Source organism: Dipodomys merriami, unplaced genomic scaffold, assembly GCF_024711535.1.
Source record: "Dipodomys merriami isolate MVZ:Mamm:240054 unplaced genomic scaffold, mDipMer1.0.p SCAF_10, whole genome shotgun sequence".
Taxonomy (NCBI): Eukaryota; Metazoa; Chordata; class Mammalia; order Rodentia; family Heteromyidae; genus Dipodomys; species Dipodomys merriami.
The window spans coordinates 5,966,387-5,983,747 of NW_027202271.1; the positions used below are offsets into that span (position 1 = coordinate 5,966,387).

At 37.6% G+C, this 17,361-nt stretch overlaps 1 protein-coding gene across 1 annotated transcript in view; it reads right to left on the minus strand.

The window, feature by feature from the left end:
- Slc2a13 (solute carrier family 2 member 13) overlaps positions 1-17,361 on the minus strand; it is a 349,959-nt gene that overhangs the window by 97,085 nt on the left and 235,513 nt on the right. Inside the window, exon 5 of the mRNA XM_070038876.1 lies at positions 3,165-3,328. Within this exon, the coding sequence (XP_069894977.1) occupies positions 3,165-3,328 (164 nt within the window). The remainder of the gene's footprint in view (positions 1-3,164; positions 3,329-17,361) is intronic.

The window sequence follows — 17,361 nt, forward strand, 5'->3', positions numbered from 1 at the left end:
AAGACCCATATATTCTGAGGGTCACATTGGAGTGACAGGAACATACTAAACAAGGGTATTTAGCCCTAGGTCTTATTCAGAAGGTATTGCTTCCACTGGTCACTGTTTTCTGAAAGACTTGTATATATAATTACAACTGAGACCTGCAGAAACAGCACTCCTTGCATCTACATGTGCAGATAAAAGAGGAAAGCCTTTGACAAGAAACCAAGCTTTCCACCTCCAAAATGACCATATCTACTCTACCAGTTCAACTGCTATATCACACCAAGGAATCTGATGCTCTCTTGATGGAAGATCCCATGAGAGGGATCACTTCAAAATATTTGTAGTTGGCGGAGCTGAGGTGGTAGTAGGTGTGACTGAAGAAAAAAAAGGTAGGGGGAAAAAGTGACTGCTTATGAGAAGCCCGGGAAGACTGCTGGCGTTTTCCTATAAAGTATTGTCATACTACTTCTTTTCATGGTCAGTGTAGATGTCCTCTTGGGACAGAAGAGCTACATGGAGGTGAAACAAAGCCTCACAAGAGTGCTGGTGCGTTCCTATGATAGAGGCTGAATTCAATGTGGTTAACACAGGAAGTCAAGTCCTGCCAACAGAAATGCTGTGGCAGCTAGAATGTTTTGAGTTCTTTACAATCTGTGCTGTGCAGTATTTTAAATGTTAGACATAACTGCGTTAAATCCTATCACAAGTCTATAAAATATGAACGATAATTAATCCCTGCACAGATGGGGAAATAGGACTTTGCCTCTAGTAACAACAATTCAAACCCAAACAGTGTGGATCTTTGTGAAGAATGCCTCAGAAATTCTGCAGGACTGATAAGAAAGCAAGCATCTTTCTGGACTACAACAGATGAAGGCAGAGGCTGCTTAAAAAAAAAGTAAAATCTAAACAGCAGTTTCTCCAAATCTCAAAAGCCAAACCTCAAACTTCAGCACTAAAGTTCTATTTAAAATCAGACCCTCTGAGGAAGCAATATGCTAGGATCCCATCAAAAAAAAAAAAAGAATGTCCATTCCAAAAAAATCTGAAATCAGTTGCTATCTCTGAGCTATTGACCTCAGAGGTCAGCCAACCCACAGAATTATGGCTGCCATTCTCCTTTTGTTTACCATCCTAATGAAAGAGCCCAATTCAATGGTAGATGGCTCTGATTATTAGCAATATATTTTTTATATTGTAAAAATGTATGTTGTCGCAGTGGATGTTGTCTGTTGGACTGAAATACCTATTAGGCTTCTTGTCTAGGCTAAACACTTTTGCTTTCTGTAGCTGGTTTATAAATGCCTAGTCTTCACACCTTTATGCAGCCCTTAACATTCATCCCTTTCCCTTGACCTTTCCTACATGCCCTAGTTATGGCAACTTCCTTAGCCTTTGATCCTTCTTCCTTTGCCTCCATGCTAATTCTTCACTGTGCTCCTACTACCAGCTGCAGGGGCTTCCACTACTTGGATAGAGCAGATGGTTGGAGCATCCCTCTCATTCTTTTGTAGGAGGAGTATATCTTCCTGAACTAAGAATGAAATTTCTCATCAAAATCTGGGACAAGTAAGCCAGATGCTGGTGCTCATGGCTATAATCCGAGGTACTCAGAAGATTGAGATCCAGACAATCAAGATTTGAAGCAACCCTGGCAGAAAAGTCTGTGAGACTCCATATCCACTTAGCCAGCAAAAAGAAGGGTTGGAGTCATGCTTCAAGTAGTAGAAAACCAGCAGAGCAAACAAGCCCAACAAGCACCAAGCAGGTCCTGAGCTCAAACACTGCTATTAGCCAATTTGGAGCAAATGCCACACATAGTCTGTTTTAGGTTTAATTTGACTAACATAAAATTCAGTTAATACTGCCCTAGAAAATTTCTCTTAATGGGAACTAGTTTTACAAAGAATAATATGTATTATTTGTGTATAATAAAATAGTACTATTAGATTACAGTTAATTACCAAGTAGGAATGTGCTTCTACATTTAAAAAAAACTCAGAAAATTGTATTAGGCTGTCACATGAAAAGAATGCAAAGATGGGTTCATCTTGTCAATGGTGGGGCCCATCTAGCCTGAAGGCCCAATAAATCACTTGGTACATGATAGGACAGACATATATGACTACGGTTAGCTGTTACTTCCTGTACTAATAATTTTGTTGGCCTGTGAATGTTGTTATACATATCCAAATGGCCCTTGTCAGAAAAAGGTTCCCCAACCAAGCTAGAGAAATAACAAATAAAATGGGAAGAATTTAAACACAAAAGGCTACATGTCAGTAAGAAAGATTTTGCCTTATTTAGCTATCTTAGAAAAGACACTTAACCAATCAGATCACCTCACTCTACTATTGAGGGTCAGTTTCAAACCCAAAGACTCTTAAGAAATTATACGTTTTTGCCAAAGTTTTGAATCAGTTTGAGTAATTTGGGAGGGGAGTCCATGGGATTCTAGATCATGTCATCTGCAAAGAGGGAGAGTTAACTTCATCTTTTCCAATTTGGATCCCCTTTATGTGCCAGGCGCTGGTAGCTCACGCCTGTAATCCTAGCTACTTAGGAGGTTGAGATCTGAGTATCACGGTTCAAGGCCAGCCTGGGCAGGAAAGTCTGTGAGACTCTTATCTCCAATAAACCACTGAAAAACCGGAAGTGGTGCTGTGGCTCAAGAGGTAGAGCGTTGGCCTTGAGCTGAAGAGCTCAGGGACCGTGACCGTGCCCAAGTCCAGAGGTCAAACCCCACAACCGACAAAAAAAAAAAAAAAAAAAAAAATTATATGTTTCTAGCAGCCCACTGTTCAGTTTTGAAAAACCTCCCTGAATTCCTTTCCATACTATTCTAAACATAAAATATCACAATGTAAGTAGATTATGAAGTTTTTCAAACCAAGATAGAAGCAAAAAATTATTCTTTTCTACTTTTGTGTCTTTGAGACATGCTCCAAATAACAGAAAAAAACATAGATCCATGTTATTCTTGCAATTCATTTCTACTCATAAACTAGTTTCTAGGAACATATAGACATGACTAAAAGTTCTTAGTATATACATTTAAGTGGGTATTGTTTTGTCTGTTACTCTAATTGTATATTGTTTAGCTAAGAAGTTATCTTCAAAATGATTCTCAGTGTTGGCCTTGTCATTCAAACTGAATTCTGCACCTTGGCACTTACCTGTTAAACTACCAAAGGTAAGCTTTCTGCGACCCACTTTCTCAACGAGCCAGACTCCTACCAGTGTGAAAATGAAATTGGTGAAAGCTGTAACTGAAGCCAACCATATTGCGAGTCTGTCATCTTCCACACCAGACATCTGTAGGATGGTGGCGCTGTAATACCTGCAAGGCAAAGAATGCAGTGGTTGTTATCCGTATGTATCAAAGGGACAAAAAGACCCCCTTAAATATACAAATCATGGCTAATAATGGTCTACCAAACAAACTGATTAAAGGAAAATACAGAAATCCTAGTCAAATATATTTACTTTCTGCTTTTTTTCTTAATCATCAGAAATACATTCATTTTATTTTGTATTATCTTCCAATAGTGGTACAAAGGGCTTTCAATTCAACATATGTTAATTTATTAGTATTGATTAATGTCACTCTTTCCATCATTCTACCTCCATCTCTCCCAACCCTACCTATCCTTTAAAGTTACCTGGCTCCATTTTGTTTTTTTTTTTGGGTCTGGTCATGGGGCCTGAACTCTGGGCTTGGGCACTGTCCCTCAGCTCTTCAGCTCAAGGCTACGCTCTACCACTTGAGCCACAGCGCCACTTCCAGCTTTTTTTCTTTTTGCTCATGTAGTGCTGAGGAATCAAACCCAGGGCCTCATGCATGCAAGGCAAACGCTCTACCACTGAGCCACCTTCCCAACCCCCTGGCTCCATTTTCACATACGTACGTTGAATATTTTAATTGTATTCGCCCACTGTCTATTTGTATGCCCTCCACTCCCTCCCTCTGACAACATATATTCCAGTTTTCTGGTATTCATTTTGTTAAACCGTTATTCAAAGCAATGATAACCACTGGAATCCTCCCTCCAATATTTGTTAGTCAATTTGCTCAAGTCTATACATGTTTCTCTATATATTTATAATTTAGACCTAATTTCTATGTATGAGAGACAATATGTCTCACTGAGTCCACAAGGTCTCCAAACAATCCAACTTATAAACTCAATAAATGGGCAAAAGAGCTAAAGTCTTCACAGAAGAATTAAAAAAGGACCAGTAAATACATGAAGAAATTTTCAACATCCCTGGACACAAAGAAAATGCAAATCAAAACAACATTGACATCCCATCTAACTCCAGTGAGAATGGCCATCACCAAGAATACAAACCACAAGTGCAGGAGGTACGGGGCGGGGGGTGGGAGGCGCAGGGAGGAACCCATTTCACTGTTGGTGGGACTAAGTGCCCCACTATAGAAAGCAATTTGGGGATTCCTTAAAGAAAAACCTAAAGATTCTTTAAAAACAAAACATTCCTCAAACAAAACTCTCTGATTTATTAATATCACTCCTGGACATTTATTCAAAAGATTACAAATTAGGATACAGTAAAGACACTTACACACCCATGTTTACTGTTGTATTATTCATCATAGCCAAGTTGTGGAATTAGCTAGATGCCCTATAATTGATAAGAACAAGATAATGGTGTCTGTGTGTATGTATGTACATATATAGGAATTTTATTCATCCATGAGGAATAAAATATATGTCATTTGCAGATGAGACAGAGGGAACTGGAAAGAATTGTTTGTGTACTGTGTATAATACAAAAAGATCCCCAAATAAAGAGGATTGAGGACTGGAACCTTCCAATGCAAAACGTATCTCACCTCTGGAGACAGAGACAGTTGGTATTTTTCACTAAAGCCATCAAGTCCCAAGTCTGTGGTATGAATAAGGAGTCATTATACACTGTGAACTAATATCCTTGGAAGAATAAAGTGACTAACTGATACTATTAGAAAACTCAATACAATGGTGGAAATGGAACAAATGAATAATCTCTTTAGAGTTGCACGCCAGCCAGTTGCATCTACCTGTACTCCTAGACATTCAGGAGCCTGAGATCTAATGATCTCAGTTCAAATCCAGCTCAGGCAGAAAAGTCCAAAAGACTTAATCTCCAATTAATTTGCAAAAAGAGTCAGACTGGATAATGGCTCAGGTGGTAAGAGTGCCAGCTGACCAAGAGTAAGGCCTTGATTTCAGATCCCAGTAGAAAACCAAACAAAAACTCTCCAGAAAAGAGTCAGGATGTAGATCGCATTGTATAAGCACATGGGAAACAGACATTTGTACATAAGAATGTTTTTTTTTTTTTTGGGGGGAGAGGAAATAAGACTTTTATTTACACTAAGTCTTTTCTTAAAACTTTTTTTTTATTGTAAAGATACTATACAGAGAGTTACAGTTACATGAGTGAGGTATTGAGTACACTTGCTCTTGAACATTGTTACCCCCTCCATTGTTTTCCCCCTACCATCCCCCCCCCTCCCTTCCCCAAAGTTCTTTTTTTTTTTTTAAATTGTCATTAAGTGATTACATAATTTCCGGAATTTCACAGTATTGTGGAATAATGATGTTCATTTAAAGTCACAAGTCATTCTAACTTTCCAGCAAATTGTCTATCACAGTCTGTAACATATAATGGTGTTCACATGTTATATACCATATATGTGATCAGCAGCATGGGGATATTTAGTAGTGGTTCAACCAGATGAGTGGGAGTTCTTTGTTTCTTAAGCCCTGTTAGTTTTGTCATATCGCCTAACATTTTGGATTTAGCATCCGCTTATCAGGGAGACCATGTACCGTTTGTCTCTTCGTTCTTGGCTTACCTCGCTCAACATGATTCCTTCTAGCTCCATCCATTTCCCTGCAAATGCCATTATTTTGTCATTTCTAATGGCTGCATAATATTCCATTGTATATAGATACCACAATTTTTGGATCCATTCATCTGTGGTGGGGCATCTAGGTTGTTTCCATATCCTAGCTATTGTGAACAGTGCTGCAATAAACATGGAGGTGCACGTGTTCTTGTATATTGGTTCCTGTTGTTCAGGATAAATGCCTAGAAGTGGTATGACTGGGTCGTAAGGGAGGTCAATCTTTAGCTTTCTAAGGACCCTCCAGACTGCTTTCCAAAGTGGTTGTATAAGTGTACATTCCCACCAGCAGTGTAATAGGGTTCCTCTTTCTCCACATCCCCTCCAGCATTTGTTGTTGGCTGATTTGTGGATGTGGGACATTCTGACTGGGGTAAGGTGGTATCTCAGGGTTGTCTTTATTTGCATTTCCTTCACCACCAGGGATGATGAACATTTCCTCATGTGTTATAAGAATGGTTTTTACTCATCCAGCACATGCTGCAGAATCAGGCTCCACATTTTGTGCTAAATAGGTTCACTAGAGACTCGATCTTAAAGACCCTAAAGCCTGTTTGCAGATACACAATGTAAGAATTCCTGGCACAGTTAAGGATACACACAACACTTCTACTCTGGTGGATATATTAGTATCTATGTTAGCTCATTGTTTTAAAGTTGACCTGAAAGAAAGCAAATGATCCATGATATAGATGATAGTAACCAAATCTTAAAGGTTTCTCTTGGCCTAGAGTTCCATCCATTCTAAAGCTGGGTATTTCCACAGTTAAAAATCTAGTTTTCCCAGATATTTATCAATACTTTCATGCAGTTAAAAAACAAAATCTATTTTCAGTATGCTTATGTCTCACTGATTAATCAATGACTTGTTTACTACTTTTTAAATTCATGATGGATATCATGTAAAATATTAATGTCATGGATCTATTCATCTTGATAAAAAATGCTCCTTTATCTTAAAACAGTAAACTAAATTTATGAATTACTATGCAGCATGAAGAATGTATTTGACAGACTAAATATCACACCATCTGTTTTGGGATTTTTTTTTCTGATTGTACTGGGGTTTGAATGCAGGGTACTTTTGGTATCTAACACGTAAGCTATGCCCCATCTCTATTTCAATTACTTTTCAGATAGGATCTCAGTTTTCTGCTCTGCTCTGGCCTCAAAATTTATTCTCCTAGCTATGCCTCCCCTACCCAAGTTGGGATGACAGGCATCTATTACCATGTTCAGCTTGTTGACTGAAAAACATTTCACTAACTTTTTGCCTGGGCAGGCTGTCAACCAGATCTTTTTCATCTTTGCTTCCTGAGTAGCCTGAATTAAAGGTGGGCACCACTACACTTGGCTAAGAATGAACTCTGATAACAATTGAAAAGAGAGAAATTCTCAGTGTAGTTACTGTAGTGTACTCCTATCCCAATTGTAAAATTTTGTAGTCAGAATATAAATTGATGATAAAAATTACGATAACAATCCATCCCATCTTAATTTTGCTTTACAATTTTCAAGTTCTGTTTATATTTTCATAAACATCTATCCAGAAAAGTCAAACTTACAATGTAAACAGTAAATAACATAAATATATACTTGAAAAAGGCAAAATAGAAACCTTGAGAAAAAAATCCAAATATTTAAAGACAAAAAAGACTCGATTTCAGAGTCTTCTCAATGTTTTACCTACAGGACCAGATATATTGCACAGAAGAAAAAAGAACCATGAAACCAGGTACCAGTAGCTCTGGTCTATAGTCCTAGCTACTCAGGTGGCTGAGATCTGAGGATCAAGGTTCAAAACTAGTTCAGACAGAAGAGTCTTTGAGACTCTTTTATCCAATTAACCAGCAAAAATCCCATATGGAGCTGTGGTTCAGGTTACAAAGCCCCTAAAATAGTCAAGTGAGAATGTGAGGCTCTGAGGAAAGCCCCAGCACTAGTGTGCATGCACACAGGCACATGCACACACACACACCCCTCAAGTCATTTTATATTTCTAAGTTGTGATACAATAAAATCATGAATTTCTAAGTGTGAGATAGACAATATGAAGGGAATTGTATCAAGCTAAGTTGTTTGCATTTTATTCAAATAAAAAATTATGCAAGTATGAAATGTTATTTTATGAGCACAAATGTTTTCAAGGCAGAGTATAGTCAAACACTATCTTGGGATAGGAAATGTGAATTCTACAGACATGTCTTTGGTGAGTTATATTACATTTATTGAGTGCCTGCTATATAAGAAGCCACGAGGTATTAGGGGCTCATAAATGTTATTAGGTGCTGCTGCATTTGAGAGATTCACAGTTAAGTATAAGAGAATGAAATGAAAATGAATCACTTTAGTATCGCATACTAAGACATACAAGTTACTGTATCTTAATTAGATTTGACATTTGACATGGAAGGCTGCTTGATTATGTTGAGTCCTGAAAACCCACATGGGGTTGGCAGGAGCTAGGACAATCTGGAATAGTGGCAGAGGTGGATGATGTAACACAGACAAAGCATAAAAATCCGAAATAGCATGCTGGGCTCAGAAAACCCATACATTTCAGCTGAACATAAGGTACATATGAAAGCAGAAGTAGGACCTGAGGCTGAAGCAGAGCTTCTGTGGTGGATGGGCTGTAGGTGAGGTGTTGTAAACTTGGGCTTCATTTTGTTAGAGATAGAGTCATGAAATGAATTTGGAGTCTAGTAACATGAAGAAATCTGTCCTAGAAAGAAGATGGCTATGATGGCAAAGCTGAGTTGCTACATTCAAGGAAAACTGTACCAATACCAAATGTCTATCCAAGCCATTTCCATAGCAATAGGACAGCTGTGGATTATCTGTGCATGGACAGTGAGCAAGAGTTGAAATTCACTGATGGGCTGGCAAGAGTTGTCACCCTCAATGAATCTTTTCCTGAGTGGTCTGAGTTTCAGGTTCATTTTGATTTCTCTGACATTGAGAACAGTATTCATCTTTTACTGCTACCATAACAAATCACTACAAGCATAGTGATCTAAAATAATCAGATTTAGCTGAGTAATACCAGTTAGGAGACAGGAGAATCATCAGTTGGAGAGCACTGTTTCAAAACCAAAAGTGCTGAGGGCATGGCACAAATGATAAGGTAGTTCCTAGTATGCATGAAGCCCTGGGTTAAAATGCCAGTTCTGCAAAACAAAGTAAAACAAAACAAAACAAAAACAGCAACAACAATAACAAAAAGCCAATCAAACAAACAGAATACCCAGAGGCGGCTGTAGGGCCACATTCCCTTTCTGAAGCTCAACTGTTACAGTTTTCCTACACTCCCAGGCTCCTGGCCCCTCATTTTTGTGCCTTCCATCTGATCTCTCCCTTTGCCCCCCTTTTTCTTCTATGTTTAAGGACCACTCATTCTGAGTAATCAGCAGATATGATTCAGTCTGTAACCTTAATTTTCCTTTGCCCAGTAATAAGGTATTCACAACTTCTACACATTAGGATGTGTATGTCTTCTTCGTGAGGGCAATTTTTCTGCTATCACAATAAAAGTTCCAGGAAGCAGCAAAAGGTCAAGAAGAAGATGAGTAATGAAAGATAAGGCATCAACTTGAAAGGTAAACCATTCCAGGAAAATTCATGGAATAACAGTATTTTCTTTCATAGGGCAAGGGAGGACTTATCAAATTCAGAATACTTCACAAACCTGATTTTTGAAAAGTCAGATCCTGGAGTAGAACAGACTTACATTATAGTTTAATATGGGTAAATTCCAATGTTTTTGTAAATTTTATCAGTCTACTTTTAGGGGATGAGCTGGGCTTAAATTGAGGACCTCCACTCTTGCTTAGCTTTTTCAATGAAGGGGTAGTCCTATACCACTTGAGTCATGCCTCTACTTCTGTTTTTTTGCTGTTCATTGGAGATAAGATTTGTTTGCTGGCTGGCTCTGAACTGTGCTCCTCAGATCTCAGCCTCTTGAGGAGCTAGGATGACAGGCATAAAGCCATTAACACCCAGCTCAGTCAATTTTTTTCATGTATTTACAACCTTCTAACACTTTAATATAATTTTCAAGTGTTGGGAAAAGGCTAAGAAAACCTTCTTTATATAGAACAACATGAACAACAAAAAGGCTTTCTTTTCCTGTTAGATTCAAAGCAGAAATGCATTCTTTCTTCAAGGTCATTTCACAATATGGATCAATGTTCTTTAATGATTCTCTGGGCAATTTTGGTCATCTGTCCTCTGAGCAAAGTTGAAAGCCCCAGGACCAGTATATTCTCATGGGAAACCCATAGCTCTGTGCAGAGGGTGGAGAACAGAGAAAGTTGGGGTCATAGGTGAACATGCACTGCTTTCTTTGAAATGTTGTGGCACGTAGCTCCCAGCCCTGAATATAAAATCTCAAACAAAATAGTTCTAAAACCATGTGCATTTTAGAATGTGAATCTGCCCTACTGATCACTTTTGAAAAAGTAATGAAAAAATACACACATGCACTCTAGATGCTTAGTGAATATATCCATTAAATTCATGCTTTGAACATTTTCCTGGGAATTTTTTTAAAAGCTCTCTCTCTCTCTCTCTCTCTCTTTCATATCTTGAGGTCACAACTAGTCTTTTTTACTACTGCCAAAATTATGGAGGCAACAAGTAGACTTGATATAACACATACTAAAGACTGGTGAGACAGACAGAAGATGATGATGATTATGGAAAACATTAGTGGGAGAAAGTGTGGTCAAATAAAGTCATAATACTCAATGTACACATATGAAAGTAGAACCAGATAACCTGAGGGTATGAGTAGGTGGTTGATGAGTGGTTGATGATGGGGAAAATGATCACATTGATCAAGATGACATTCATCAAGGCACACTGTACTGAACTGAAACACTGGCATGAATTAAAACACTGGCATGAACTGAAACACCTTTGTAAAACTACTTACAGGTAGTTTTTTAAAGAGAGAAAACATTAGCTGCACAACCATTCCAAGTTAGCTCTAAATTTCCTGCCGATGGGAAGCAGAAAATGATATCTTTAACTGTCTTATAAAAGAAAAGACAATGAGAACTTACAGGCATAGGCAGAAGCTTTTTGAAAAGAGTCCCAGAGGCACAGCAGATAGACTTGACAAATGAGATTACATCAAAATAAAAAATTTCTGCACAGCAAAGGACATAGTTACTAAACTAGAAAGACAGCCAACAGACTGGGAGAAGATCTTTACCAGAAATACATCTGACAAAGGTCTATTATCTAAAATATACAAGGAGCTCAAGAAGCTAACTCCCCATCACACCCCAAAGCTAATAAACCACTAAATGGACAACGGAACTAAGGAATGACTTCTCAGGAGAGTTATGAATGGCAAAGAAGCATATGAGGAAATGCTCATCATTCCTGGTCATAAAGGAAATGCAAATCAAAACAACTCTGAGATTCTATCTTACCCCAGTAAGATTGGCCAACATTGTGAAATCAAAGAACAACAAATGCTGGCAGAGATTTGGGGAAATGGAACACTATTGCATTGTTGGTGGGAACGTAAGCTAGTATAACCACTCTGGATAGTAGTCTGGAGGTTCCTCAGAAAACTAAACATATATCTATCTTCCCTATGATCTAGCCATACCACTCTTGGGCATCTATCCAGAACATCATAAGACGAGCTACCTTAAAGACACTTGTACATGCATGTTCACTGATGCACAATTCACAATAGTCAAGTTGTATAAATATCCCAGATACTCTATAATGGGTGTGTATATAAAAAAATGCAGTACCTGTACATAATGAATTTTACACAGTCATTATAAAGAATAATACCATGTCATTTGCAGAGAAATGGATGGACCTAGAACAAGTCATGTCAGAGAGATAAACAATGCATATTTTCTATCATATGCGAAAATTAGAATTAAAATACACTGGGACAAGCAAGTTATACAGGACTCTAGATACTCACATACAGTGAGACCAAAGGATGATATTCTTAGGGGAGAAATAACCTCTGTGCCTCTGATCATATATTGAAATAAATCGAGGAAATGGAAACAAAAGGTTGGTTTTTTTATTGCTTTTTTTTCTTTTTGTCATTTTTATCTGTCTTTGAGAGGGCAAGAAGGGGCACAGAAATGGAGGGACAAAGATGAACAAGTGCAGCAGTGGTGTTTACTAGATACTATGTGAAAAATGAACTATACAACGTGTGGGTATGGACAGTGGAGACAAACTGGGAGTGAGGGAAGGGGTGACACTGTTCAAAAAGAAATGCACTCTTTACCTGACTTATATAACTGTAATCATTATTTATAATAACCAAAAGATATGTACAAAAGATAAAGTTTCTAATCTTTCCACACCCAATATAAGAAAGTTAAAAAAGGAGCTGGGAAGGTGGCTCAGTGGTAAAGCGCTTGCCTTGCATGCATGAAGCCCTGGGTTCAATTCCTCAGCACCACATAAGCAAAAAGAAAAAAGCCGGAAGTGGCGCTGTGGCTCAAGTGGTAGAGCGCTAGCCTTGAGCTGAAGAGCTGAGGGACAGCGCTCAGGTCCAGAGTTCCTCCCCCAAAAAAGTAAATAACAAAGTTGGCTTTTGTAGTGACTGACCAATAAAGGACAGAAATACTCATCTGAGGAAAGAGAGAGAGAGAGAGAGAGAGAGAGAGAGAGAGAGAGAGAGAGAGAGAGAGAGAGAGAGAGAGAGAGAGAGAGAGAGAGAGAGAGAGAGAGAGAGAGAGAGAGAGAAAGACTGCCTGGACAGGCACTGGTGGTTTACATGGGTGATGGTAATACTAGCTATTCAGGGGGCTGAGATTTGAGAAATGAGATTCAAAGCTAGCCTGGGAAGAAAAGTCCATGAGATTATTTTTCCTTCCAATTAACCACCCCAAAAAGCCCTAAGTGGAGTTGTAGCTGAAGTTGTATAGTGCTAGACTTGAGCAAAAAGGCTCAGAAACAGTGCCCAGGCCCTGAGTTCAAACCCCAGGAATAACAGAAAACAAACAAATAAATAAAATAGAAGACATTTTTTTAGTGGCATCAAACTCTAAAGATGATACTGTCATGAATAACAGGAACACAGAACACATTCTTCCTGTCGCTGATGGCCAGCATAAATGGTTCTTATGAATTCTGGAAACGGAGTCACATTTTGATTGGAATGATACAACAATGTGAGGTCCTAACATTACTGCAGACAATCATCTGCGAATCTGGCTTACTCAACAGTCCTCGGGGTCAAGTTACATTGAACATCAATTACTAAGTGAGAAGGTTGGGTTTTAGGGAGTAGATGACAACTGTTAACCCAGAACAATTCCCATTGTCTGAGTTTTGTTGATTCTTTTATTAGTTCCTAGCATTATACATATAATTTATACCATATGCCACAGTACGTTGGCTACAGAATTTAAAATGCCACCCTAATAAAAGATTCTTTTCTCTGAATTATACTTTTCTGTTGAGAAAACATGGTGACTATGGAAAATCAGTAGCTTGAAGAGATATTAATCAACATACAACGTTTTTTAAAAAAGTAAAACTTTCAAGAATACTTTAATATTTTTTGTACACTGAAAATATCTTTTCATACTATAAGATGGAAGACATGAAGCCCCAAATAGAAATTAGGACTGCACATATATCAGAGTTGGTGTGTGAGCTAACATGACAGTGAACTGTATCAATTATTGAATTAACCAAAAACCATAGTAACCTTTAGAACACATAGTGGTTATTTACACTAAATATATTATAAACATTTAAAATATAAATAGTTTTTCTTGTCTTTTGTGAAGACCAATAAAAAAAGACCAATAAAGAAATAAAGACCAAAAAAGACCAATAAAATTGCACTAGACAACTTCTGGAAGATTTCTATCCATCTCCACCCTCACCAGTCTGACCTCTCTCTGATCAAGAAAGCATTACCCACAAGACAGTGTACTGGAAATAAACTTTACAACTTTGGGTTGCAGGGGAGGAATAAGAGAAGTGGTGGAGGGAAGGATAGTGGGAGAACAACAAAGGAGGAGGTAACAATGCTTGACAAGAAATGTACTCATTGCCTTAATCATGTAACTGTAACCCCTCTGCACAGCATCTCTACAATAAAATAATTTTTTTAAAAAAGAAATCATTCCCTTCCTTTAGCTTAATACATCTGGAGACACAGGGAAGAGCACTTACTGCTTTCAACAGTTCCAGCAGATTACTGATCTTCCTCTAAGTATCACTGACAACAATGAGAGAAGCTCTCTAATGTGCTCTTCAATTCTTCCATTTGCCAGATTAGCCTATTCATTCTTTCCATAACATATACTTCCACTGGACACTGGCCACTTGGGACTCAATCTGGCTCCTTCTTCTAAGCTCGTATCTCTTGAATGTTGAACTTCATGGATATCAAGTGAAGTGTGACTGTTTCTAAACTTGTTTATACCTGTTACTGTAATTATGTAATTTAATCATGTGGTTCATTCATGAACCACACAGCATAAATGCAAAGGAGAGTTGTATTTCCAATGCTTTGAAAAGGGTCAATAACTGTAAAGAACTGTACAGCATAATCATAAGAAATTACATGAGAAAATCTAAGTCTTGACAGATTCTGCCTTTAGATTTTCCCCCAAGTATCTTTCAGTTCTTATTCTATTTGAAAAGAAAACAATGTTGGATGTCACAGATGAATACATGAGTTATGCAAAAAAGCAGCTAAGAAATTAAACAAGTAGATAAAGTTTGTTTGTTTGTTTGTTTGTTTTTTTTTTTTTTTTTGTCTTGTGACAGTACTGGGGCTTGAATTTAGGGCCTGAGTGCTATCTCCTAGCTTTTTTGCTCAAGGCTAACACTTGAGTCACAGGCTCTACTACTGGCTTTTTCATGGTTAATTGGAGATAAGAGTCTCATGGATTTTTCTGTTTGGTTTGGCTTTGAACTATAATCTTCAGATCTCAGCCTCCTGAGTAGTTAGAATTACAGGCACCTGGCACCTGGCAAAAAAAAAGCACTCTCAAAATGAGTATAGAGGATTATGATCTTTCTATCTTAATAATTACAAACACTACATGCTTTTCTTTACCATTTATTATTTCTTTCATTTCAGCTTGTATCCATCTAGTACCTCACTAAAGCAAACAGGAAGGGAAAAGATGACAGTCTATTTGAAATTCTTCTCCAGCGCCTTACCCAGGTGATGGGAAAAGAGCAGGTCATGACATTTGTCCAGAAAAAACACTGTTCACATCACTGACTATCAAAAAGGATTAAAACAGTATTTAATATTAAGCCATGATGACCTCAAAGATTTGTAAGAAAATTTGCCAAAGTTTTAATTCTATATAAAAGCATCATTTTAGAACATGGTCACAAAAATGTGATTATGCAAAGATATGAGGTTTTATGCACATTATTTTAACTCAGTGGAATCAAACACTGAGAAAACAGATGAAGAACATTCAGAAGGAAGTGGAAAAAAATAACAAAGAAGTCCATGGAGGGTAGAATCCTACCCAATAAAGATAATACAAATGAACATATATCAGACATGCTACTTTTAGGTGGTACAGTTTAGGCATGTCTTTTCTTCATGTTTCCAGCTTTTCATAACAAGCACATAGTAGTGTTTTGTGTCAAATGTAAAAATATGTAGATTAGAATATGTCATATACTGTATATTCAGCCACCACTTTCCTCCAACTCTTAACTATATCTAATATAAATTTAAGTATAGTAAACATGATATGATCCTGAGAGACTTGCATATCCGTTTGTCTTCAGAGGGAAAAAGACATTTTTTTTGGTAGTACTGGAGTTTGAAGGCAAGAATTCATACTTGCTCATTCATAGCTGGTCCTCTATGACACGAACCATACCTCCAGCCTGTTTTTTTGCTGGTCATTTTGGAGAAGAAATTTACAGGCTTTTCTGCCCAGGTTATCATTTTCAAACTGCAATCCTCCAGTTGTCTGCCTCCTGAATAGTTAGGATTTTGAACATGAGCCACTTATGCTTTTCTTTGCAGAACTTCATATTTTGAGAAATATTAGATAACCCATGTTCTTTAACACTTGGTGCCTAAAAATATGACAGTAATGATCTTAGCTGAACTGCTAAATTAAAAATACTTAGACATGATGGTCACAGACCGTTTTAGAAAGAAGTGATAATGACAAAGTGTTGTTATCAGATACAATTCAAATGGATTTATTTGGGCTATACTACACTGTGGCCACCATGGAAGACAGAGATTTTGTCCACCCTCAACCTCTCATTTGAGATGCTGATTTCATGTTAAGAAGTGGTACTGGAGGTCTGTGGCTCTTGCATGAAATCCTAGCTACTTATTTAGGGGTTGAAATTCTTGGGATCATAGTTTTGAGGCCAACCTTGGCAGGAAAACATTCACTAGACCCTTTCTCTAACAAAGAGCCAAACACAGTGGTACACATCTGTTACCCTAGTTACACAACAAGCCTAATATAGGCATGTGCTGGATCAAGAATTGAAATAATGAGCAAAACTCAGGGCTGGCTTAGCAGTAAAAGTATCTGCTTAGAAAGTCTTAGGTCTTGAGTTCAAATCCTAGTACTACCAAATATACAGTTAAAAAACACAAAAATTCTATAACCAAATGAAAAAGGAAAGGCTTTGTGTCCTAGCATACCGATACTACAGCAAGTTTTGTTGTATAGAAATCACCTTCTGCTACTTTATTCTGTTTCTTACATCACTAACTTCAAAGTTTATTTGGTCTTATTACCTCTCTCTATATTTAACTAAGCTCTTTTAAACATCAACATAGGGAAGTAGGGAAGTGAATAAAGACTTTGAGTTAATATAGATAAATCTTATTTTTCCTTTTCCAAATATCAGGGAAAGAAAGCTGATCCACTTTTTAGTAGCAGAGGATCTAGCTGAGCCCTGGGGAAAGGAAAGGCTGACATACTGATGCATTATTAAAGAGTAAATTAGGCTGCTGGCTTGCTGTGGGAGTAGTGACAATACCATACCCTTTGATGTTCCAATGCAAAGTCTCCAAACTGCACTTGATCCACTTCTCACTCAGTATCAGCACATATTGCTCAATCATGAGCACAGGTGACAGAAAACTATACTAGATATGTTAGCCAATGAAGTGTGTAACCTGAAGAAAAACAGCCATCAACAGCTTTCACTGAGGGAGTCCTATGTGGAGTGCATTCACTTTAAATCTCAGACTTTAAAAATTCAGGAGAATTAGGCAAATGCTTTTGAGTTAAGCATTTTCTTTTTTTAATTTCTTTTTTATTTTCTTTACACGGTCATACAGTTTTCAATTCAACAAGTCAATTTATGAGTACAGTGCATCTTGATCAGAGTGAAGTATTTTCTTATGTTTCAATTGACTCTATGGTCTTAGCTGTCTGTTTCTTTTATATACATAGAATTCTTTTTAGAGTCAACCTTTTCATTTCCTATTTCTTAAG